This window comes from Rutidosis leptorrhynchoides, chromosome 8, assembly GCF_046630445.1.
Source record: "Rutidosis leptorrhynchoides isolate AG116_Rl617_1_P2 chromosome 8, CSIRO_AGI_Rlap_v1, whole genome shotgun sequence".
Taxonomy (NCBI): domain Eukaryota; kingdom Viridiplantae; phylum Streptophyta; class Magnoliopsida; order Asterales; family Asteraceae; genus Rutidosis; species Rutidosis leptorrhynchoides.
In genome coordinates, this window is record NC_092340.1 from 281,871,026 (window position 1) to 281,896,878 (window position 25,853).

The 25,853-nt window shown below is 35.5% G+C and overlaps 1 protein-coding gene across 1 annotated transcript; it reads left to right on the plus strand.

Annotated features, from left to right (window-relative positions):
• Positions 1-2,782: 2,782 nt before the first annotated feature.
• Positions 2,783-7,331, plus strand: LOC139862247 (protein indeterminate-domain 14-like). Its single transcript, XM_071850819.1, has 2 exons — positions 2,783-3,178; positions 6,606-7,331. Exons 1-2 carry the CDS (start codon positions 2,886-2,888, stop codon positions 7,213-7,215), a joined length of 903 nt encoding a protein of 300 aa, XP_071706920.1. The 5' UTR covers positions 2,783-2,885; the 3' UTR covers positions 7,216-7,331.
• The last annotated feature ends 18,522 nt before the right edge of the window (positions 7,332-25,853 follow it).

The window sequence follows — 25,853 nt, forward strand, 5'->3', positions numbered from 1 at the left end:
GCTCCTTTGCCTGAAGCTTAGTAACATACGCACTCAACGAATTATCCATGATAGCAAAGGACTTTCAATCTCAACAATCATTGGATCCCATTTAATCGGTAGACCCTCACGAAAGCATTGGACAAGCTTCTTGGTAGGAAAGACTATATCAACGCGTTTGAGTTCAGTTAACAAATGACGATATCTAGCAACAGCATCTTTTAGAGATTCATCGGGTTGAACAGCAAAATTATTCCATTCTTTCTTCAGAACCTTGCCTTTTATTTTTCTATACTCAGCTGTCCCTTCATTACCACTCTCTAGAGCATTCCATAAAGCATAGGTTGTCAAATGCGTTTCAAATTGTTGGAATATCTCTTTAGACAATGCTTGAGTAAGATGACTATAAGCTTTACACTCAAGGTTATAATCTTCATGCTCAGTTGCAGACAATTCCATGGGTGTCTTGGTTTCCCCACGATCCTTAGTCGGAAAAACATATTCAACCTTTAAGAAATTATATAACCTAGAGTCTATGTCGTTTAGTGAAATCAAGAACCTAGGCTTCCATTCTGCAAAATCATCCAAAGATTCCAGCCTAGGTACCCTATATGAGCTACCAATCTCATTTTCTGTCTTCAACAAGTGAAGGAGACCTGACGACGAAGCACCGACAAGAGCTGATTGCATTTCAGGAGATTCAAACACGCCTGACATTATAACCGTACGGTTGCACAGTACGGTTGCAACACTCGGATGCAAGTGATGTGGCACGGTTGCAATATACACGGTTGCAAAGTGTAACCGGATAAGATTATACGGGTGTAGGGTATAACCGGACGGATGCAGAGTGTATCCGTACTGTTGTGATGTTATACGGTTGTGATTTAAGCGGATGGAGATTACACGGATGCAAGACATATCCGTACGGTTGTGGTGTCCGAATGGAGTACTCGTGCGGTTACAGTGTGTAACCCTACGGTTGAATACTTGGTCGAATCTGGGCAGAAAAACTGCACAGAAACTAGGGTTTAAAGTTTTGGTCGATCTAGCACTCAATCTTGAGAAAAACCAGCGTATGTTTGACGTCCAAAATAAAGTTTTAGACCAGACAAACACGATTACTTCAACAAAAACACGAATTAACACGGAAAAGTCATGATTCAAAAGGGTTTTTGACAAAAACACTAAAAACACAATTTCTTAACAAAGTTTGACAAAAAAACCAATCGTTTAATCAATCACACAAGCTCTGATACCACTTGCAGGATCGTGTAAACAAAATTAAACGATCTTAGATTCAATAACGAGTGCGGAAAATCTCGTTATTGGATTTTATACTCAAAACTCAATGAAAACCTTTGATCTTAATGATAAAATAGACTTAGATATGTTAAAGATCAACTATATTGAATGCTAGAACATCAGGGAGTCGGATTGTACGTGTAGTATAGGCTAGGATACGTAACCCTAACAATGAACCCGAAATCCCCTTTAAATACACACAGCACGTTGCAACCGTGCGGTTGCACCTTGCAACCGTGCGGTTGCCTGTCTAACCGTACGGTTGCATTATACAACCGTGCGGTTGCATACGAATAGAGAAAGTTAAACAATTTAGCAATTTAACTTGATCATAATAAACTCGGGGACTAATTATACACCAACAGTAACACTGGCATGGACTCGAGACATGGTTGCTGTAATTTATTTATGTCTCTTTGGCCAGAGCAAAACGTGCCAACCTTTTTACTAGTTTTCGTTAAATGTAAAAATAAATATAAATATATAGTATGAAATAATGAGTAATTTGTTTGTTATTTTTGAGGTGGTGGGGATGTTTTCTTGGTTTTAATTTCTTTCTTGTACGTGGGCTCAAGTTTCAATTCATTTGGTTGGGTTTAAAGAACCACTCCTCCATCTCTTTCACCCTCACTCACACCCTAAACCCCACAACACCACACACTATGTGTATCTACATGTGTTTTAGTATGTGTATTATTAATCTTTTACTTGATTGATTCGTACTATTCCAATCTTTATATAGAAGACTTGGCTCAACCTTACCTGCTCAAGGTGTTGGGTCAATGAGATTAAAGCAAAAGAAAGTTCATTTCTAAAAGCTAAAAGTTTTCAAAGCTTAAAAGAAAGCTGTTTTTTTCTCAAAGCAAGTTACTTTTTTTTTTTCATCTTTCTTTATCTCTTCTATCTATATTTCCCCTAATTTCATCTCTATCTAATAATAAAGCTGTTACAAACAACTGCCCCCAGTGCTTCAATTGCATTTCTTCATAGATTTTGCATACTTATAACCCAAAATCCACCCATATGTTAAACAACAACCACCACCACCACCACCCTCCATCTTCACCTTCTGATCATTTTCTTTCACCGGATATTTCCAATAAAAGAAAAAGACGCCCTGCCGGTACTCCAGGTGCTAATATAGTTTAATACGTTTTGATACACCTGATTATTAACAGTTTTAAAACTGTTAGTTTTGGATAATCAGACCTAGGTCTGATTATCCACAAGAGGTATCAGGTTCAAACCTTAATAGCAACATATTTTGGGTGGCCATGTAAAAGGGGCGGAATTAGTGACGGGATAACCTATTTAGAGAGCGTACATTTGAGGGAAAAAAATGTTAGCGTGAACATGAAAATTCATATTCGTTTACCTATTTTTTGCTTATTTGAAACTATATATCAAGAAATTTAGATATAAGCAACCGTGAACAATACTTCATATATGTGATGTATAATGATGTAATGAACTTTTTTTTAATTGAATTTGTAGATCCAGATGCAGAAGTTGTATCTTTATCACCAAAGACATTGTTGGAATCAGACAGATACGTGTGTGAGATTTGCAACCAAGGGTTTCAAAGAGATCAAAATTTGCAAATGCATCGAAGACGGCATAAAGTGCCATGGAAGCTGTTAAAACGAGATTCACCCGAGGTGAAAAAACGGGTATTTGTGTGCCCGGAACCGAGTTGTTTGCACCATGATCCATGTCATGCTCTTGGGGACCTTGTGGGGATCAAAAAACACTTTAGAAGGAAACATAGTAATGATAAACAATGGGTTTGTGAAAAGTGTTCAAAGGGTTATGCTGTTCAATCTGATTATAAAGCTCATCTTAAAACTTGTGGCACTAGAGGTCATTCTTGTGATTGTGGTCGAGTTTTTTCAAGGTATGTTACATTTGATTTGATATCTATATCGTTTTAAAAATTGATTATTATATGTAATTAAATTTCTAAAAATGTATATTAAGTATAGATAATATATACCTTGTTAGAGATAATTTTGTCACTCCAAATGGATCTAAATTGATTCTCACAAAAAAAAAGAGTTTTAGTAATAAGGGTTATTCTTCACCAATAACACTAAATTAGTTACTAAAAAAAGTTAATGATTAAAATTGGTTGGTCATTTTTCATTTATATGAATCCGCCACAAACATCATTTAGAGACTAAAATACTAAAATTGATCATTATAGTGACCTTTTGTTTGACCATTAATATCGTATACTGACTAAATTTAATGCGAAATGGTAACTAAATAATGTTATTAGTGTTCAAATAAGGCTTCATTAAAAAATTATCATAAATAAAAAATTTTGTTGTGGTGTTTTATTGGTATTAACATTAATATGTACTACCTCCGTTCCATTACAAGTGTTCACTTATTTTTTGCACACAGTTTTAGGAAATTTCACTAACTTCATTCTCCACCAATCAGAAATCTTCTCTCTCCAGAATAAATTCTTCTCATTGATTAATATACAAAGTGGACATTTGAAGTGGGACGGAGGGATTAATATGTATTGTGTTAAAACACAAATTCCAAACACCTCGAATACAACAAAAGGGGTAATAGAAAAATGGTAAACATTAGAATCTATGACATATTTCATCCTTGGTGTTTGTTTTCTTCTGCTGCTACATGGAATTCAACAACTGATAAGGAACAAAAATTCCTTAATGATTTTTTCCATGAAATGTTGACTCCATCTCTTATTGTTAATTAATTATTATTAACTTAATATCAAAATTTTGATTTGGTTTCTTGTTACAAGTTTAATATGTTTTAGTTTGACTCTAAATTATAGAAAAATCCCATGAATCTATGATCCAATGTGCACATTTTATTTGACTAATTAATGCTTATGTTTATTACTCGTATTAGACCAATTTTAACCCTGCCTGTGACGTCACAGGCAGATTGTTCACTTTTTAGCCAAAAAGTGCAATATGCCTGTGACGTGGCAGTGTCACCCTTTGACACCAAAATAACCCTGACGCCCCTCCAGGGTCAAATAGGTCCCACCAGTTTTATATAATTTAAATTTAAAACATTATTAGATAAAAACTAAAATATTTTAAACATTAATAAACTTAAAAACATACATTCGGTTTTAAAAAAAACACACACACATAATACGGAAAAAAAAAATTATTCGGTACTTAAATACTTAAAAACTAATCGTCGTCTTCGGATGAGTCGTTGTTTTGAGGTGGTGGCGTTGGTTGGAGCAAGTAGCTATATTTGTCGAGGAACACTTTTTGAAGCCCTTCAATCATTTGTTTTCGGACTTGGTCATCGATTGCCGAGGGATTGATGGCTAAAATGCTAGCTCCTTGAAACGCGGTTTGGAGTGTTGCTTCCTTTTTCGCGTGTTCTATACCCGATGCTCTTGCTTCCTTATGCTTTGAAATAGCTTCCAAAGCCTCATCCGCTTTTGATGATCGAGTTGAAGAACGAGTTTTGTCGATGTCGGTACTTGTTGATCGAGCCTTCTTTTTTGCCCGTTCTCGCCCCATTGGCCTTGGAAAAGGATCATTCTCGAAAAGATCATTTTGAGAAAGTGGAACATCAAAATCTTCATCGTCGGCATCTAAAGAAACATGACTACGCGTGCCGGGAACGTACCACTTCGCCTTATCTTTCAAAAACGGCCAAGCATCCATCATATTAAACTTTTCCCTTTGGTATTTAGTACATAGATTTCATGGGCTCTATTCTCAACATCGAGGTCACTTTCTCCGCTCCTCCTATTTCGTAGGGCTTCGTTGTAAGCGGCATTAAACTCTTGACAATTTTTGTTGATATTTCTCCATTTAGAGGACAATTGGTCATCGCCTCTATACCACCCGTGCTTGTTGTTATTAAATTTCTTATAAACCGTACCCCACAACGATTCATACTTTTGCGAATTTCCCTTTCAGGAATCTTGAGAAGAATCGATTCAACATTGCGCCAACCACTCTTCTTCTTTGGTAGTCCATAGTGTGCACTTTTTTGAATCAGAACTTGTTCGGTACCTACATATAACATAAATAATCAAACTATATATACACATAAATAATCTATATATATACCAAAATATTCTATATATATCCGAACCATATACATATCAAACTATTCTATATCCGAACTATATCCGAACTATATACATATATCAAACTATTCTGTATATATGCAAAATATTCTACAAATATATACATAAACATATACCGAAATACTAAAAAAAAAATCAAATGCATTCAAATATATACATATACCGGAAAAAAAAACTTCATACAAATATATACATATACATATACCGAAAATTTAACAAAAAAAGGAAATTATACCTTGTTTTTTTATGTTTTCGTTGTTTACGTTGTTGCGTTTCCGGCACCGAATCGACTTGAGTCACCGGACTATCCGGACGCGGAGTTTCGGGACGGGGAGATTCCGGACGCGGAGTGATCGGAGGCGGAGTTCCGAAATTGCCGGCTTGTTCAAAAAGTGAGTTTTGTTGCAACCAAACTTGATGTTGTTCTTCGGGTGTCAATGGACGATGTTGGGGCAAAACAATTGGTATTTGTTGTAGATGGCTCGGGTGTGATGAACCTTGACCTATGTACGATCCGTACCTAAACATATCGGTGTACGAAACGTAATCGTCCTGGTATGGTGGTCTTTGGTTCGGGTATGGTGGTCTTTGATTCGGATTCGACATAGTGATTTTAAAAAAAAAAAAAAAAAATTGAAGTTGGAGATATGGATGGTTTGTGTGTGAAGAAGATAAAATTGTGTGGATGAAGATGATGATAAAAATGGGTAAATAAAGGATTATTTCGGAAATAAAAAAAAAAAACCCAAACCGGTCAAAGTAACCGTTGGGGACCCCGACCAATCAGACACCGCCACGTACCGCTGACGCTACTGTTACCACGCGTTTAAAATCTCACTGACGCCCCTAATCCGTTAGCGCTGACGCCCCACTATAGGCGTCAGGGGGCGTCACCCACCGCCAGCGTGTCTGACGGGACCCCTCTGACGCCGGGTTAAAATTGGTCTTATATGCTCCAATCCACTATTTGGATTATTTAGTTCATTAATTGTTTTCATTTTTACAAGTCAAGATCTCATAAACCAACTGTTCCTTTGATTTATAATTTATTAGTACCTGCTTGCCCTATACGAGAAAGCTTTATTATCGACCATTTGATTAGATACTTTTGTCTTATAGCATTTGATCTTTGTCTCCTAATATTTATCCTTATGCACATAATTTCATATGTCTACTAATTAATAATTGTTTTGCTTTGACACCATTGTCATTGTAGAGTCGAGAGTTTTATCGAGCATCAAGACGCTTGTACGATTCAACGTGCCCACCCCGACCTACCCGTTTTCCAACAGGCTTGTTCGTCTCGAACAGCATCAAGTACAAGCCCATCAAGCGACACGAATCTAAGTAACATTCCATCATTACAACAATTACCACAAATCCAACCTCAAGAAGACAAACATCTACAAAACAATTTGGAGCTTAGACTTTTACCATCATCATCATTATATGAACAGAACAATGATAATCAAACGAATTTGAAGTTATCTATTGGAAATGGAATCGACTTTCAAATAGAAGAAAAGATGAAAATGGCAATGGCTGAAAAGGAATTTGCGGAAGAAGCTAGAAAACAAGCGAAAAGGCAAATAGAGGCCTCGGAATTTGAGTTTGCAAACGCGAAAAGGATTAGGAAACAAGCTCAAGCCGAATTGCAACGGGCTAAAGTTTTAAGAGAACAAGCTACAAACAAAATAAGTTGCACCATTTTAGAGATCACGTGTAATTCATGTAAGCAACGGTTCCAAGCTACGGCTTGTAATAACGGCGCCCTCACTACAGCCGATGAGATGTCATCGGCTGTAACCGAAGGCGATGGAGATTAATTAGTTGGTAGTAATTTCTTGGAAAAATATCTCATATTTGTGTAAGATTTTTTCATCCTCTAAACTTTATTTGTTTTCTATGCGTTTATATATATTCATGTATTTTTCTATTGGAAAACAACAAATATATGCACACACATAAGTATGTATATGTCTATGTATACATGGTTGTGTTTGTATCAGGAGGAAATATATTTATTTATTTTATATTTTACTCGGTAATTAATTAGAGCAGGATCAAAAAATTAGTGTAGATGGCAATACAAATTTAGGCAATTTTAATTAACCATTAATTAGGAGCTAACTAATTAATATTCATAACTACTTTGGGATTGTAGGTTTTTTGACCAAGTCCTATTTCTATGCAGTTTTAGGGATGTTTAGACAGAGAGGTTTTCATATGAGACTTGTACCTTTTGAAGACATCAAAACATTTAAACAATGTTAATTTTAAGTATATGGTGTTACCATATAACTCTTTTAAACATGTTTGAACTTTTTTTGAAAGGCAAAATAAATATATATATTACTCGAAACTCGAAACTCGTCACAATTACATTAGAATGATAACATTAACTCGTCCCAATTACACAACCATGTCAAGTTTAGAATGATAACAAGAAAATGAAGATGGCCGGCGTAGATAGAAGCTAATTTTTATTTGGAGTTATTTACTTAGCTTCAACATGGTTGTGTAGATTTTGAATTATTGCATATACATCAAACTCTTCCTCTCTTTTTATTGTGTTCTGGCCCTAGTTCTTTCAATTTCAAGCTATTAAAAGCAAATCACATGTTAATCAACGAATTAACAAATTAGTACAATAATTGAGACTAAATTCTATGAAGTTACTTTATGTAATTGCACTTGAGTGCCAATCTTCCTCCTTTTTAATACTGTGTGTGTGTTTGTTTACCTCTTAATGGAATAATTTAGCGCTAAATGTTGAACCATACAGCATTCAGTGCGTTTATTAGTGACATATGAATGACAGATAATACTGAATGGTTCAGATATTCAGTGTTGAACTATTCAGAGCTGAGATAGTCTCATAACCATTAAGCACATAAATTTTATGTAATATCTTAAAATTATATCAGAAACAGTTATTAAATAACTATATTCTAGTTATTATTCATATAAAGGCTAATAAGGTAATTTTACATCATTAACATTGATTATTCAAAATGATTATCAAACAGCTTATTGTCATTCAGAACCAAACTCATTCAGAACCTTTGAATCATTGATAATGAATCATTCAGCGCTTAACCGTTCAGTTTTATCAAACGCACCCTCGGTATCAATTATAGATTTAGATTTTAGATCTATTTCAAGTAAGTATTGACTGTTTAAATGAACATTGACACACATAAACACGTCATATATATATATATATATATATATATATATATATATATATATATATATATATATATATATATATATATATATATATATATATATATATATATAATCTTCCGTCCCAAATTCCCATATTAATAGTTTATTATTTTTTTTGAAGGGAAAATATTATTAATAGAAAAACGAAGATTACAAAGACTAAAGGGATTCTTACATACTATGAATCACCCAAAACGACTAACACGAAAAATTACATTACTGTTTTACACAAAAGCAGGGTGCGAAGATAGCAGCCCAAAATAAACAATCACAACATGAGTAGATACATACTAGGATTGGATAGCCAAGTCAACCAATCGAACTTTCTCCCTTATGATCTCGAAGTGATCCACTCAAAAGATTAAATTTGTATTTCATTAATCGCCACCAGAGTATTCCAACTTTACCTTGAAAAACCCAATTGTTCCGATTTTTCCAAATCTAATACGTACTAATCCATCTCAAAGCTTGCCATAACTTCTTCTCGAAACACGACATGAGTATTCCAACTTTCTATGCGTTTTTTACAAATCTAATGGTATAATTCATTATTTCATTTTGAACTGTGTTAAACTAATAATTCATTTTTTATAAATAAATAAGAACAAGAAGTTAAATATTATTGGAAAAAAATGTCTTCTAATTATTGTCATCCAATGTACTTATATTACCCCTTTATCTAAAAGATAAAGGGGTGATGAATACTTTTTTGTGCTTTAATTATTACCATATTAACTATTAGACAAAAATGATGAATAGTATCAGGGGCATTTTTGTCTTTTCATCTTTCTTTTTTTTACTTTCTTTTAAATAACATCACAAACGCCCCCCACCCTTTGTTCAAAATTTAAAATCGGCCCCCAAAACAGGGGGTTAAAGTGTCAAATCAAAATTTTCATAAAATATCTTAAATAAACTCCACTCAAATATTCAACGTGTCATATCTTCTCGCTCGCAACGAGTTAAATTTTTCCGACATCATCGTTAAACTCGAAATAATTTTACGAACACAATGTCACTAACTATACGCAAAATGGACACTTTTTAAAAAACGCTAAATATTTAGGGTACTTTTCATATACGTTGATTTTTGACTCGCAGGCTCTGTAACTAAACACAATAAAATACATTAAAAACCGAACTCCCGGCGCGAAGCGAGGGTTAAACAACTAGTTTGTACTATAAGCTTAATCATATGTATCCACAAGCCACCACTAGCCATCTTTTGAGCTAACTAACCTCAAGCCAATTAACCAAGTGTTTCTTAATTAATTTGGTATTCGTAACAATAAAATTTAGTAACGAACTTCCGGGCATAGCCAAACGGTTCTCCCCATGTACTTTGTGTCATGGGCTAGGGAGAGGTTATGGGTTCGATCCTTAGGGATGACATGATTTTCTTTAAACCAATTGAACACCAATAATGGTGGTATATATTGACCCTATAGGGAGGTTTTACCGGATTCGTTCACGGACCTCTACCCGGACCACTGCCTGAATGGATGTGTTCCCCGGGTACCGTCGATCGGGTTCGGGTTTCCGCCCGAACGTGTGTGTTACGTGCAAATGATGAGGGTCGTTGAAATAAATGATCTACTGATGCCAAAAAATCGATGTTAAAAAAAAAAGTTTAGTAACAATCGTTGATATTTGTTTCAAGAAACTTTATATAGTGTCGTCTCATTAATTTTAGATAGCGATTTATGTAAATAAACATGAAGATTTAAATATTGATGCGTATGTTAGTACTAGCCTCAATTATTAAAATTTCAACACAACGTCAACTTAACACAAACTATTAATGATTCACATATTTGGTGCAACGCGAGGAGCCTACACTAGTTTTCTCTAAATATTACGTAGCATGTAATTTATATAACTATTATAATATTTATATTACTAACACCACCCAAAACACTTTTAAAATTTGTCAACACCACGGGCTCTTAAAATCAAAAGAACTTTTAATATTTGTCAACACCACGAGCTCTTAAACTCAAAAAAATAATTGTTTGAAAAATCAATTAATTTTACACGATTATATTAACCACCGTGCAACGCACAAATTTTTAAATTTTGTCAACACCACGAGCTCTTAAATAGTTCTCATACTTTTCTATTTTTTTACTATTACTATTTACATACCAATATAAATTGTAAATTACATTTTTTGCCCGAATTTTTACACTCCCGTGCAACGTACGGGCTCAAAAACCTAGTATATATATAAATTAAAAAGTTCTTGTTGACTTGTCATTATCTACTTAAAAGATATATATATATATATATATATATATATATATATATATATATATATATATATATATATATATATATATATATATATATATATATATATATATATATATATATATATATGTGTGTGTGTGTGTGTGTGTGTGTGTGTGTGTGTGTTTATATAGTGTTAAATTAATTAAATGTGGTTATTGATATGGTTTATTATTCTAACGACCATCAGCAATTCCGTCAAAATCTCCTCACATTCTTATCACATGTTAAAGTTAACAAGGTGGTTTAACGCTCACTTAAATCTGTGACCAAACGTGTATTATGCTTAAAACTTGGGAACCATGATCAACTTAAAGTTTAGGTCCCAATCTGATTTTTGATAGAAAATTTAAGTCCAACCATGAATTTTTTTTCTTTTAAAAAAGATCGGCTCATTCACACTTGATTATAATCGCAATGACTTTTTTATGTACCATGCTAAAATTAGTTTTCTTATGGTGTGTTTATTTACCTCTTAATGGAATGATTCAGCGTTGAATGCTGAACCTTTTAGCATTTAGGCGTGTTTATTTTTAACATCTGAATGACAAATGATATTGAATGGTTCAGTATTCAGTGCTAAACCATTCAGAGCTGGAAATCTCTTAACCATTAAGCACCTAAATTTTATGTAATATATTTTTAAATTTAATCAATAACACTTTAAAATAACACTTATCAAACAATTATATTGTAGTTCATATTCATGTTAACGGTTAAAAGGGTAACTTTTTACATCATTCAGATTATTCGTTCAAAATGATTAGCAAACAGGTTATTTTCATTCACAAGCAACTTCATTCGGAACCTTTAAATCATACTGATTAGAAACCATTCAACGTTAAATCATTCAGTTTTATCAAACATACCCTTAGACATCCCGAAACATAAGTTTAAGATATTTTCAAACATACTAGCTAGCACCCATGTCTATTGTAATTCAAATGATTCTCACATTTATTTAAATTCATGTTCTAACTAACCAAAAAAAAAAAAAAAAATTTTGAGGATTTTAATATGAAAGAAGAACATAACGTAACTCTTGGTTAAAGGGATATGAAGCTAAAATTAAACTCGTCGTTATGATAAAACTAAACTCGTCATTATGAGTAGATGGTACATAATGATACGCCTTAGAATCTGTATCAAATAATCATAAGTTTTATAAGATTATTATATGTTTTAAAAAGAATCTAGGACCGGCAATAGTTATAAATGAAGGCGACACCAGTAAATATGGAGCAGAATTGAATGAAAAGACAAATATAGCTTGCAGCCGAACGATCCGGCACCGTGAGCAGGGTGCAGGACAGAAGAATTACGGATAGAACATAATACAAGTATTGCCAGAAAGAAAGTGTCCGGATAGAAAATGCTGTGAAGAAACACTTGAGAAGAATCTAGGTTATCTATACGTAAGCACTTTTACTTGGGCAAAGTATGCATACTATCCCGTAGCCAGCACATATGCACCAAGTCTAGACAGTGGCACATGAGTTGAGCGTCTATGTCACGTAAGCCCGTGAAAATATGAAAGTTTGTTACGCAAGTTTGTTACAACCATGAAAGGGACATATGTCATGTCAGCAATCCCTCTAACAAACTTTTATGCCTATAAATAGACCCCTTTGGTCGTTCATTTCATTATCAATCACTGTAAATTTACTCTGTCAAAATTACCACTTTAATCATGGTTTACTCTTATTCCAATTGAATTCCGATCGTCATTGAAGTTCAATTATTCTTGAATATTAATTACTCAATCTGATTGAGTTGATTAATTACCCTTGAGAATCCAAATTATAATCGGGTTTGCACGAATGCGGAGTTAAAACAATCGATCAATCCTATTTTTCCCAAAAATTAGGTACTCAAACCTTTAACTACCAGTTTCCGTATCAAACATATGTTTTAAGTTCGATCAAATGGACTATCTAAAGGTACGAACGAATTAAAACTCTCAAAGGGAAACGGCAATAACACTAGAAGACTGTGAATCAAAGTGCAAGATCAAGAAATTGAATGTTTTTCCCGACTCACTCCTGGAGTATTGACAAAGAAGGAGAGCAGAAATGTTAGAATAACGGAAACTCGAGCCAATCATGTTTCATTTGGTATTTGATGCCAATCCTTTTAGTTAACCAGTTTAATTGGAGCTCATATATAAAACTGTCAGTTAGCTAGCATTTATACCGATACTAGTGTAGGGGCAGAGGTGATGTTTAAGAATTGATTTTTAAAATTTCCGACAGGAGTTAGGAAAATGATGAAGTCGGCATTAGCGCCTTTGGCAAGATTCACTAGCGAATCAACATGGCCAGTTGGCTGTATTACGTTGGAAGTTGGTTAGGCAGAATGCCACAAAGTACAGCTAATATTGAATTCTCCGTCATCATGGCAGATTCAAAGTATAATGTAATTTTAGGAAGAACGGAAATGCAAAAATTCAGAGCAATAACATCAATTGTTCATGGAATTATGAAATTTCCCACTCCGGCTGGGATAACTAAAATACGGGTAAACGCATTGGAACCGGTTGAATACTTGCAAGTATTCAGACCAAATGTATGAATAGCTATTAACGAAGATGGAACATTATCTTTAAATTCAAAATATCCGGAACAAAAAAATACACGTTGGTAACAAACTGAGAAATGCTGGTAAGGATGCATTGTGTAAAGTTTTGGCATAAAAAATGGATGTGTTCGCCTGGGAGGCATCAGACATGATGGGAATACCACAAAAAATAGCACAACATAACTTAAATTTTAATTCAAATTTAACCTTAATTAGACCAAAGAAGTGGGAAATGGCACTAGAAAGAAGTAAATTCTTAGACAATGAGGTAGAAAAGGTGGTTGGAGCAGGTATCATGATGGAAGTAAAAAATTAAATCTGGATAGCAAATCCAATAATGGTCAAAAAGTCGGATGGATCATGGCGAATATGTGTAGACTTTAAGATATTATTAAGGCATGCACAAAGGACATTAATCCTTTGTCGAAAATCGATTGGAAGGTAGAATCATTGGCCGGATTCAAATATAAATGTTTTCTAGATGCTTAGACGAGGATAAAACTGCATTTCACACAAATGGGGGAATATTATGTTGTACTAAAGTGTCGTTTGGACTAAAAAATGCGGAAGCCACTTATCAAAGGGTAATAAATGAAGCAATTGAGGGACATATTGGGAGAAATGTTGATGCCTACGTTGACGACATCATTATAAAAAGTAATTCTATAGAGCAAATGATACTTGATATAAAGGAAAAGTTTGAATCTGTAAAAAAGTTTAACATGAAACTTAACCCATCAAAGTGCCCATTCGATATGGATGACAGAAAATTTGTAGGATATATAGTTACCCCGCGAGGGATAAAAGCAAATCCTAAGGAATTTCAGGCGGTGGAGAATATGAAATCACTGAGAAGCAAAAAAGAAGTGCAAAGTTTGAACGAAAAATTGGCACCGTTAACAAGATTTCTGTCAAGAGCAGTAGAGAGGTCATTACCTTTCTTTCATACTTTAAAAGACTATTTAAGTAAAAACGACTTTGTCTTGATGGAGGAGGCTGAAAAAGCTTTCCAGAAAATGAAAAAGTTTCTGAAGTATTATCTGACGTTGATGGCCCCAATTGCCGAGATTTGGCAGCATAGTCGAAGGTTATAAGTTCGGTAATGATAGCAAAAAGAAACAAAGTTCAAATGCCAGTTATTTTGTCACCAAAGCATTACAAAATGTAGAATTAAATGACATTGGTATGGAAAATTTAATTTATGCATTAGTGCATACAGCTAGGCGTTTACGAAGGTATTTCTAAACACATCCGATAAGAATCTTGACTGGTCAACCTACTAAACAAGTATTGATGAGGCCGGAAAATTCCAGAAGGTTGGCAATGTGGGCAATAGAATTATGAGAACACGAAATAATTTTGTTCCCAGTAATTTCATGAAGGGGCAAATGTTGGCAGATTTGTAGTGGAGGTACCAATGGGGATGGTTAAAAAGGAGAAACTATAGTCTACAAAAAAGAATATGACGAAATATGGGAATTATTCACTGACAGAGCTTCAAGTGAAGAATGGGCAGGAATGGGTTAACCTTGTTAGCCTTGATGGAGAAGATTTCACCTATGCAATCTTGATGAAATTTTCTGTATCAAATTATGAGGCAGAATATGAAGCATTACTAGCAGGATTATGATTGGCACGAAGCATAAAAGTTAAATGAATTAGCATTCATGGATTCCCAATTGGTGGCAAGTCAGTTAAGTGGAAGCTTCGAAGCACGAGATGAATCAATGCAAAAATATTTGGAGTTGGAATAACAGGTCGTTGAAGACTTCGAAAACATTTGAAATTAAGCAGATTCCAAAAAATAGGAATAGAAAAGCAGATATACTTAGTAAGTTGGCATCATTAATATATGATCACTTTACAATGAAAGTGATGGTTGAGGTGCTTAAAAAGAAATCTACGAAAGACTTCATAATGGCAGTAGTGGAAGAGGAAGAAGAATGTTGTATGACCCCCTATTTCAAGTATTTAATTGGAGGAATCTTTCCGAAAGATAGTTCGGAGGCCAAGAAATTTGAATGCAGGCACCAACGTATTGTTTTTAGGATGGAAGACTCTACAGAAAATCCATTATGGGACCAAATCTACGATGTGTTGGTCCATTACAAGCATAAAAAAATATAGTTCAAGAAATGCATGATGGAGCTTGTTAGCATTGCGGATACAGGATCGTGGTAAATAAAATTATGAGAATGAGATACTTCTGGCCGGATATGTACAAAGACAGTTATAGAATTACAAATCTTGCGAAGCTTGTCAAATTCACGCATCAGTAAATCGATTACTTTGATATAATATGTTCCCAATTAATGCAGCCTGGCCGTTCACAAAGTGGGCAATTAACATCATTGGGCCATTCCCAAAGGGGGTCAGGAACATAAAATTTTTGTTCGTAGGCATTGAATTTTTTACAAAATGGGTAAAAGCAAAGCCTCTAAGCATCATAGCCGGCAAGAAAATAATAAAATTTTTTTGGGAACACATAGTGTGTCGCTTTGGTTTACCGCATGAAATTCTCAGTGACAATGCTAAACAGTTTGTAGAAACCAGTTTAAAAAGTGGTACACCGGTTTGGATATCAAGCAAACTGATCGAAAATAAAGCTGCTTAAATAGCAAAGTTAATGTTGAGTGCATGAGGGAGTGTTTAAGAACGTTTATAGCTTTGATCTCCGGTCCGGTTTACCATGGATAACCCTTATTGAGATGATGATCTACGAAAGGGTGATCAAAGCTACGTCCACCATTGATGGCAGTTGCCGTAAAAATGGCCACTAAAGGTGATTGCATAGGGTTTATGTTAATGGAACATACCTGTTACCGTAAAAGTATTTTTTGGATGCAATCGCAAGTTCAAGTAATAAAAAAAACATTGTGTTGAATGAAGGAGGTTACGGTTGTATTTATAATAAAACCCTAACCCTAGATTACCTCATAATTAGGTTCTAGATCCTACCGAATTACAACCATAAATAACGGGTTTATAGTTGGAAAAGGATCACACTTAATTATGGATAAGATCATATCCGATTGCTTTCGTGTGCGCTAAGCAATACCCGCATGCGCACCTCCTAATCAGATGTTCTGGCAGTATTCAGGACGTGCGTGCTGCACGTGAAACGTAGGAGTGCCATGCACATAGGTACGCGTATCATTAAGTCCCCCCAGTTTAATATGATGTGCGATCACCATGGCGCATCATTTTAAACTACTACTTAGGAGAACTTAAAATAAAATAGCACATGTTTAATCTTCGTATTAAAATAATAAGTAACCAAATCATTTGGCCAAGATTTTATCATAATGTTGCATTAATTACTGATAGATGTTGTCAATCAAACGTCTGCTAATGCAGTCTTGGAAACGACTGTTGTGCAGATAATCGTGACAGGCTGTCCAATCAAGGCTTGCGTAACCACCAGCCAATTCTAACATGCACCACATCGTAACTAAACCATCCAACATTCTTATCGTTAACCGTTCATTTAACTTGTCATATGTTCAGATCATGACACGTGTACGGTTCTCATCAAATTACGCATTTCGGAGCCCTAATCATTCCGAATATAAATATGATCCACCTTTTACCATTTAGGGTAAAAATTCAAATCAACTTCTTTTCCATCTCCGCTCCCAAAAATCTCCGATCAAGTTTTGACAATAACACAGTTATTCAGGCCAGTTTACTCTTTACTTAAATCTCTTTATCATGTCGACCTCGTTTGCCAGTTCGACCGTTTTTCATGTTCACTCCATATCATCAACCTTTGACCAAGAGTCAATCAAGTGCATCAATGAATGGCATCTACCCATTGCTGAATTCAATCGCACCCTTCCAAAGGTAAATGAGCGAGCCCACAAACCACCGCCAAACATGATCGCTATTTATGATCAAACCCTCGAGGTAGGAAACGTTCGTATTCCCCCAACCACCTTTTTCATGAGGGTTTTATCTGCCTACAACATAGGAAGTGCTTCTCGTTTATCCTTGTTCGAGATGTGGTATAGGGCTAATAATTGCGAGCCTTATTTGGTTGTTTTTCAAAACATCTTCCGTTACCAGTTAAACGAACACGACTGGTACAATTTTTCCGATTGAGTTGCTTTTACAGCCGGTCAAAAGAAAGGTTTACAGAGTTCCTGGAAAGATTCTTTTTATTTCGTTGATAACAAATTTGTTCCCCCTGAATTTGCTAACATCCTATAATGGCACACCGGTTCAAACGCCTCTTTGAATAAACCCCCACCTATGGACCAGGCCGAGCAAGATCTGTTCGACCTGTGCTCCGATAAAAAGTTGAAACTCCACATCTATCCAAACGAAGTCCTGTTTCTTACCATAGTTTCATCCTACTGTCCATTTGTTGGTACCCATCCGGTCATCATGCTTAGGGGAAAGGGTATATTCTGTTTTTTCCTAAATCAATTAATTGACGATTCACTCTAGTCCATGCTAAGAGTTGTGCGCTTTTTACAGTGATGAATGCTCGTGACATTCTTTTAGACGACGACTTTAAAGGTTATACCATCAAGAAAGAAGATATTGACCAAGATGCTGTCATGAAGGATGTTGATGCAATAATGAGCGAGGGATGGGCAGATGAGGCTACATCGAAGCGCCGCTCCTATGTGCGCCTCAACCCTCCAGTCAAGAAGAGTAAAGCTACAAATTCTTCCGAAGGTAAAATATAATTTAAGTTATCTTTCTGAATTTTATATCTTACATTGCTCATGCCTGATTGTGGAATTTTCATGCCAGATGTGCATATTGATGAGGATGTGGAGCCTACTGTTTCCGCCACCGCTCCATCTGTTGCCAAAGCGCCCCTGTTGAAATGTCAGGTTCTTATTGATTAAAAACGTTCCATATTAATTGATTTCGTTGCGAGGTTTTGACCTCTATATGAGACGTTTTTCAAAGACTGCATTCATTTTTAAAACAAACCATAACCTTTATTTCAAAATAAAGGTTTAAAAAGCTTTACGTAGATTATCAAATAATGATAATCTAAAATATCCTGTTTACACACGACCATTACATAATGGTTTACAATACAAATATGTTACATCGAAATCAGTTTCTTGAATGCATATTTTACACAATATCATACAAACATGGACTCCAAATCTTGTCCTTATTTTAGTATGCAACAGCGGAAACTCTTAGTATTCACCTGAGAATAAACATGCTTTAAACGTCAACAAAAATGTTGGTGAGTTATAGGTTTAACCTATATATATCAAATCGTAACAATAGACCACAAGATTTCATATTTCAATACACATCCCATACATAGAGATAAAACTCATTCATATGGTGAACACCTGGTAACCGACATTAACAAGATGCATGTATAAGAATATCCCCATCATTCCGGGACACCCTTCGGATATGATATAAATTTCGAAGTACTAAAGCATTCGGTACTTTGGATGGGGTTTGTTAGGCCCAATAGATCTATCTTTAGGATTCGCGTCAATTAGGGTGTCTGTTCCCTAATTCTTAGATTACCAGACTTAATAAAAAGGGGCATATTCGATTTCGATAATTCAACCATAGAATGTAGTTTCACGCACTTGTGTCTATTTTGTAAATCATTTATAAAACCTGCATGTATTCTCATCCCAAAAATATTAGATTTTAAAAGTGGGACTATAACTCACTTTCACAGATTTTTACTTCGTCGGGAAGTAAGACTTGGCCACTGGTTGATTCACGAACCTATAACAATATATACATATATATCAAAGTATGTTCAAAATATATTTACAACATTTTTAATATATTTTGATGTTTTAAGTTTATTAAGTCAGGTGTCCTCGTTAGTAACCTACAACTAGTTGTCCACAGTTAGATGTACAGAAATAAATCGATAAATATTATCTTGAATCAATCCATGACCCAGTGTATACGTATCTCAGTATTGATCACAACTCAAACTATATATATTTTGGAATCAACCTCAACCCTGTATAGCTAACTCCAACATTCACATATAGAGTGTCTATGGTTGTTCCGAAATATATATAGATGTGTCGACATGATAGGTCGAAACATTGTATACGTGTCTATGGTATCTCAAGATTACATAATATACAATACAAGTTGATTAAGTTATGGTTGGAATAGATTTGTTACCAATTTTCACGTAGCTAAAATGAGAAAAATTATCCAATCTTGTTTTACCCATAACTTCTTCATTTTAAATCCGTTTTGAGTGAATCAAATTGCTATGGTTTCATATTGAACTCTATTTTATGAATCTAAACAGAAAAAGTATAGGTTTATAGTCAGAAAAATAAGTTACAAGTCGTTTTTGTAAAGGTAGTCATTTCAGTCGAAAGAACGACGTCTAGATGACCATTTTAGAAAACATACTTCCACTTTGAGTTTAACCATAATTTTTGGATATAGTTTCATGTTCATAATAAAAATCATTTTCCCAGAATAACAACTTTTAAATCAAAGTTTATCATAGTTTTTAATTAACTAACCCAAAACAGCCCGCGGTGTAACTACGACGGCGTAAATCCGGTTTTACGGTGTTTTTCGTGTTTCCAGGTTTTAAATCATTAAGTTAGCATATCATATAGATATAGAACATGTGTTTAGTTTATTTTAAAAGTCAAGTTAGAAGGATTAACTTTTATTTGCGAACAAGTTTAGAATTAACTAAACTATGTTCTAGTGATTACAAGTTTAAACCTTCGAATAAGATAGCTTTATATGTATGAATAGAATGATGTTATGAACATCATTACTACCTCAAGCTCCTTGGATAAACCTACTGTAAATGAGAAAAATAGATCTAGCTTCAAAGGATCCTTGGATGGCTTGAAAGTTCTTGAAGCAGAATCATGACACGAAAACAATTTCAAGTAAGATTTCCACTCGAAATAAGATTGTTATAGTTATAGAAATTGAATTAAAGTTTGAATATGGTTATTACCTTGTATTAGAAATATAACCTACTGTAAGTAACAAAGGTTTCTTGATCTTGGATGATTATTTGGAATGGATTTAGAAAACTTGGAAGTAAACTTGCAATCTTGGAAGTATTCTTGATTTTATGAAACTAGAACTTTTGGAATTTATGAAGAACACTTGGAACTTGAAGATAGAACTTGAGAGAGATCAATTAGATGAAGAAAATTGAAGAATGAAAGTGTTTGTAGGTGTTTTTGTTCGTTGGTATATGGATTAGATATAAAGGATATGTAATTTTGTTTTCATGTAAATAAGTCATGAATGATTACTCATATTTTTGTAATTTTATGAGATATTTCATGCTAGTTGCCAAATGAAGGCTCTCACATGTGTTAGGTGACTCACATGGGCTGTTAAGAGCTGATCATTGGAGTGTATATACCAATAGTACATACATCTAAAAGCTGTGTATTGTACGAGTACGAATACGGGTGCATACGAGTAGAATTGTTGATGAAACTGAACGAGGATGTAATTGTAAACATTTTTGTTAAGTAGAAGTATTTTGATAAATGTCTTGAAGTCTTTCAAAAGTGTATGAATACATATTAAAACACTACATGTATATACATTTTAACTGAGTCGTTAAGTCATCGTTAGTCGTTACATGTAAGTGTTGTTTTGAAACCTTTAGGTTAACGATCTTGTTAAATGTTATTAACCCAATGTTTATAATATCAAATGAGATTTTAAATTATTATATTATCATGATATTATCATGTATGAATATCTCTTAATATGATATATATACATTAAATGTCTTTACAACGATAATCGTTACATATATGTCTCGTTTAACTACAGTACCTACCCGTTAAATAAATTTCGTCCCGAAATTTTAAGTTGTTGAAGGTGTTGACGAATCTTCTGGAAATAGATGCGGGTATTTCTTCTTCATCTGATCTTCACGCTCCCAGGTGAACTCGGGTCCTCTACGAGCATTCCATCGAACCTTAACAATTGGTATCTTGTTTTGCTTAAGTCTTTTAACCTCACGATCCATTATTTCGACGGGTTCTTTGATGAATTGGAGTTTTTCGTTGATTTGGATTTCATCTAACGGAATAGTGAGATCTTCTTTAGCAAAACATTTCTTCAAATTCGAGACCTGGAAAGTGTTATGTACAGCCGCGAGTTGTTGAGGTAACTCAAGTCGGTAAGCTACTGGTCCGACACGATCAATAATCTTGAATGGTCCAATATACCTTGGATTTAATTTCCATCGTTTACCAAATCAAACAACGCCTTTCCAATGTGCAACTTTAAGCATGACCATCTCTCCAATTTCAAATTCTATATCTTTTCTTTTAATGTCAGCGTTGCTCTTTTGCCGACTTTGGGCGGTTTTCAACCGTTGTTGAATTTGGATGATCTTCTCGGTAGTTTCTTGTATAATCTCCGGACCCGTAATCTGTCTATCCCCCACTTCACTCCAAAAAATCGGAGACCTGCACTTTCTACCATAAAGTGCTTCAAACGGCGCCATCTCAATGCTTGAATGGTAGCTGTTGTTGTAAGAAAATTCAGCTAACGGTAGATGTCGATCCCAACTGTTTCCAAAATAAATAACACATGCTCGTAGCATGTCTTCAAGCGTTTGTATCGTCCTTTCGCTCTGCCCATCAGTTTGTAGATGATAGGCAGTACTCATGTCTAGACGAGTTCCTAATGCTTGCTGTAATGTCTGCCAGAATCTTGAAATAAATCTGCCATCCCTATCAGAGATAATAGAGATTGGTATTCCATGTCTGGAGACGACTTCCTTCAAATACAGTCGTGCTAACTTCTCCATCTTGTCATCTTCTCTTATTGGCAGGAAGTGTGCTGATTTGGTGAGACGATCAACTATTACCCAACTAGTATCAAAACCACTTGCAGTCCTTGGCAATTTAGTGATGAAATCCATGGTAATGTTTTCCCATTTCCATTCCGGGATTTCGGGTTGTTGAAGTAGACCTGATGGTTTCTGATGCTCAGCTTTGACCTTAGAACACGTCAAACATTCTCCTACGTATTTAGCAACATCGACTTTCATACCCGGCCACCAAAAATGTTTCTTGAGATCCTTGTACATCTTCCCCGTTCCAGGATGTATTGATTATCTGGTTTTATGAGCTTCTCTAAGTACCATTTCTCTCATATCTCTAAATTTTGGTACCCAAATCCTTTCAGCCCTATACCGGGTTCCTTCTTCCCGAATATTAAGATGCTTCTCCGATCCTTTGGGTATTTCATCCTTTAAATTTCCCTCTTTTAAAACTCCTTGTTGCGCCTCCTTTATTTGAGTAGTAAGGTTAGTGTGAATCATTATATTCATAGATTTTACTCGAATGGGTTCTCTGTCCTTTCTGCTCAAGGCGTCGGCTACCACATTTGCCTTCCCCGGGTGGTAACGAATCTCAAAGTCGTAATCATTCAACAATTCAATCCACCTACGCTGCCTCATATTCAGTTGTTTCTGATTAAATATGTGTTGAAGACTTTTGTGGTCGGTATATATAATACTTTTGACCCCATATAAGTAGTGCCTCCAAGTCTTTAATGCAAAAACAACCGCGCCTAATTCCAAATCATGCGTCGTATAATTTTGTTCGTGAATCTTCAATTGTCTAGACGCATAAGCAATCACCTTCGTTCGTTGCATTAATACACAACCGAGACCTTGCTTTGATGCGTCACAATAAATCACAAAATCATCATTCCCTTCAGGCAATGACAATATAGGTACCGTAGTTAGCTTTTTCTTCAATAACTGAAACGCTTTCTCTTGTTCATCATTCCATTCAAATTTCTTCCCTTTAAGCGTTAATGCAGTCAAGGGTTTTGCTATTCTGGAAAAGTCTTGGATGAACCTTCTGTAGTAACCAGCTAGTCCTAAAAACTGGCGTATGTGTTTCGGAGTTTTCGGGGTTTCCCACTTTTCAACAGTTTCTATCTTTGCCGGATCCACCTTAATACCTTCTTTGTTCACTATGTGACCGAGGAATTTAACTTCTTCCAACCAAAATGCACACTTTGAAAATTTAGCGTACAATTCTTCCTTCCTCAATACTTCTAACACCTTTCTCAAATGTTCACCGTGTTCTTGGTCATTCTTTGAGTAAATAAGTATGTCATCAATGAAAACAATGACAAACTTGTCAAGGTATGGTCCACACACTCGGTTCATAAGGTCCATGAACACAGCTGGTGCATTAGTTAAACCAAACGGCATGACCATAAACTCGTAATGACCGTAACGTGTTCTGAAAGCAGTCTTTGGAATATCATCTTCTTTCACCCGCATTTGATGATACCCAGAACGTAAGTCAATCTTTGAATAAACAGACGAGCCTTGTAGTTGATCAAATAAGTCATCGATTCTCGGTAGTGGGTAACGGTTCTTGATGGTAAGTTTGTTCAACTCTCGGTAGTCGATACACAACCTGAATGTACCATCTTTCTTCTTGACAAACAAAACAGGAGCTCCCCACGGTGATGTGCTTGGTCGAATGAAACCACGCTCTAAAAGTTCTTGTAATTGGCTTTGCAGTTCTTTCATCTCGCTGGGTGCGAGTCTGTAAGGAGCACGAGCTATTGGTGCAGCTCCTGGTACAAGATCTATTTGAAATTCAACGGATCGATGTGGGGGTAATCCCGGTAATTCTTTTGGAAATACATCGGGAAATTCTTTTGCAATGGGAACATCATTGATGCTCTTTTCTTCAGTTTGTACTTTCTCGACGTGTGCTAGAACAGCATAGCAACCTTTTCTTATTAGTTTTTGTGCCTTCATATTACTAATAAGATGTTGCTTCGTGTTGCCCTTTTCTCCGTACACCATTAAGGGTTTTCCTTTTTCTCGTATAATGCGAATTGCATTTTTGTAACAAACGATCTCTGCTTTCACTTCTTTCAACCAGTCCATACCGATTATCACATCAAAACTCCCTAACTCTACTGGTATCAAGTCAATCTTAAATGTTTCGCTAACCAGTTTAATTTCTCGATTCCGACATATATTATCCGCTGAAATTAATTTACCATTTCCTAATTCGAGTAAAAATTTACTATCTAAAGGCGTCAATGGACAACTTAATTTAGCACAAAAATCTCTACTCATATAGCTTCTATCCGCACCCGAATCAAATAAAACGTAAGCAGATTTATTGTCAATCAGAAACGTACCCGTAAAAAGCTCCGGGTCTTCCTGTGCCTCTGCCGCATTAATATTGAAAACTCTTCCGCGGCCTTGTCCATTCGTGTTCTCCTGGTTCGGGAAATTTCTAATAATGTGGCCCGGTTTTCCACATTTATAACAAACTACATTGGCATAACTTGCTCCGACACTACTTGCTCCGCCATTACTCATTCCGACACCATTTGTTCCTTTCGTTCTATTAACCCCTGGTCCGTAGACTTCACACTTCGCCACGCTATGACCATTTCTTTTACACTTGTTGCAAAATTTGGTGCACAACCCCGAGTGATACTTTTCACACCTTTGGCATAGCTGCTTCTGATTGTTGTTGTTGTTGCGGTTATTATTGTTGTTGGGATAATTGTTGTAGTTGTTGTTGTTGTTGTTGTTGTTGTTGTTGTTGTTGGGCCGTTTGTTGTAGTTGCGATTGATGTTGCGATTGTTGGGATAATTGTTGCGATTATTGTTGTAATTGCTGTTGTTGTTGTATTGGTGATTCTTATCACCGTTTTCCTGCCACTTTCTTTTGACTTGCTTCACATTGGCCTCTTCAGCAGTCTGTTCTTTAATTCTTTCTTCAATCTGGTTCACTAGTTTGTGAGCCATTCTACATGCCTGTTGTATGGAGGCGGGCTCGTGTGAACTTATATCTTCTTGGATTCTTTCCGGTAATCCTTTCACAAACGCGTCGATCTTCTCTTCCTTATCTTCGAATGCTCCCGGACACAATAGGCACAATTCTGTGAATCGTCTTTCGTACGTGGTAATATCAAATCCTTGGGTTCGTAACCCTCTAAGTTCTGTCTTGAGCTTATTGACCTCGGTTCTGGGACGGTACTTCTCGTTCATCAAGTGCTTGAATGCTGTCCACGGTAGTGCGTACGCATCGTCTTGTCCCACTTGCTCTAGATAGGTATTCCACCATGTTAACGCAGAACCTGTGAAGGTATGCGTAGCGTACTTCACTTTGTCCTCTTCAGTACACTTACTTATGGCAAACACTAATTCGACCTTCTCGGTCCACCGTTTCAATCCGATCGGTCCTTCGGTTCCATCAAATTCCAAAGGTTTGCAGGCAGTGAATTCTTTGTAGGTGCATCCTACACGATTTCCTGTACTGCTAGATCCAAGGTTATTGTTGGTATGTAGCGCAGCCTGTACTGCGGCTATGTTTGAAGCTAGAAAACTACGAAATTC

Coding starts and splice junctions, on each gene's coding strand:
- LOC139862247 (XM_071850819.1), top strand. CDS start 2,886: ATGCATCGAAGACGGCATAAAGTGCCATGGAAGCTGTTAAAACGAGAT. Junction 3,179..6,605: donor TGTGGTCGAGTTTTTTCAAG/GTATGTTACATT, acceptor TTGTCATTGTAG/AGTCGAGAGTTTTATCGAGC.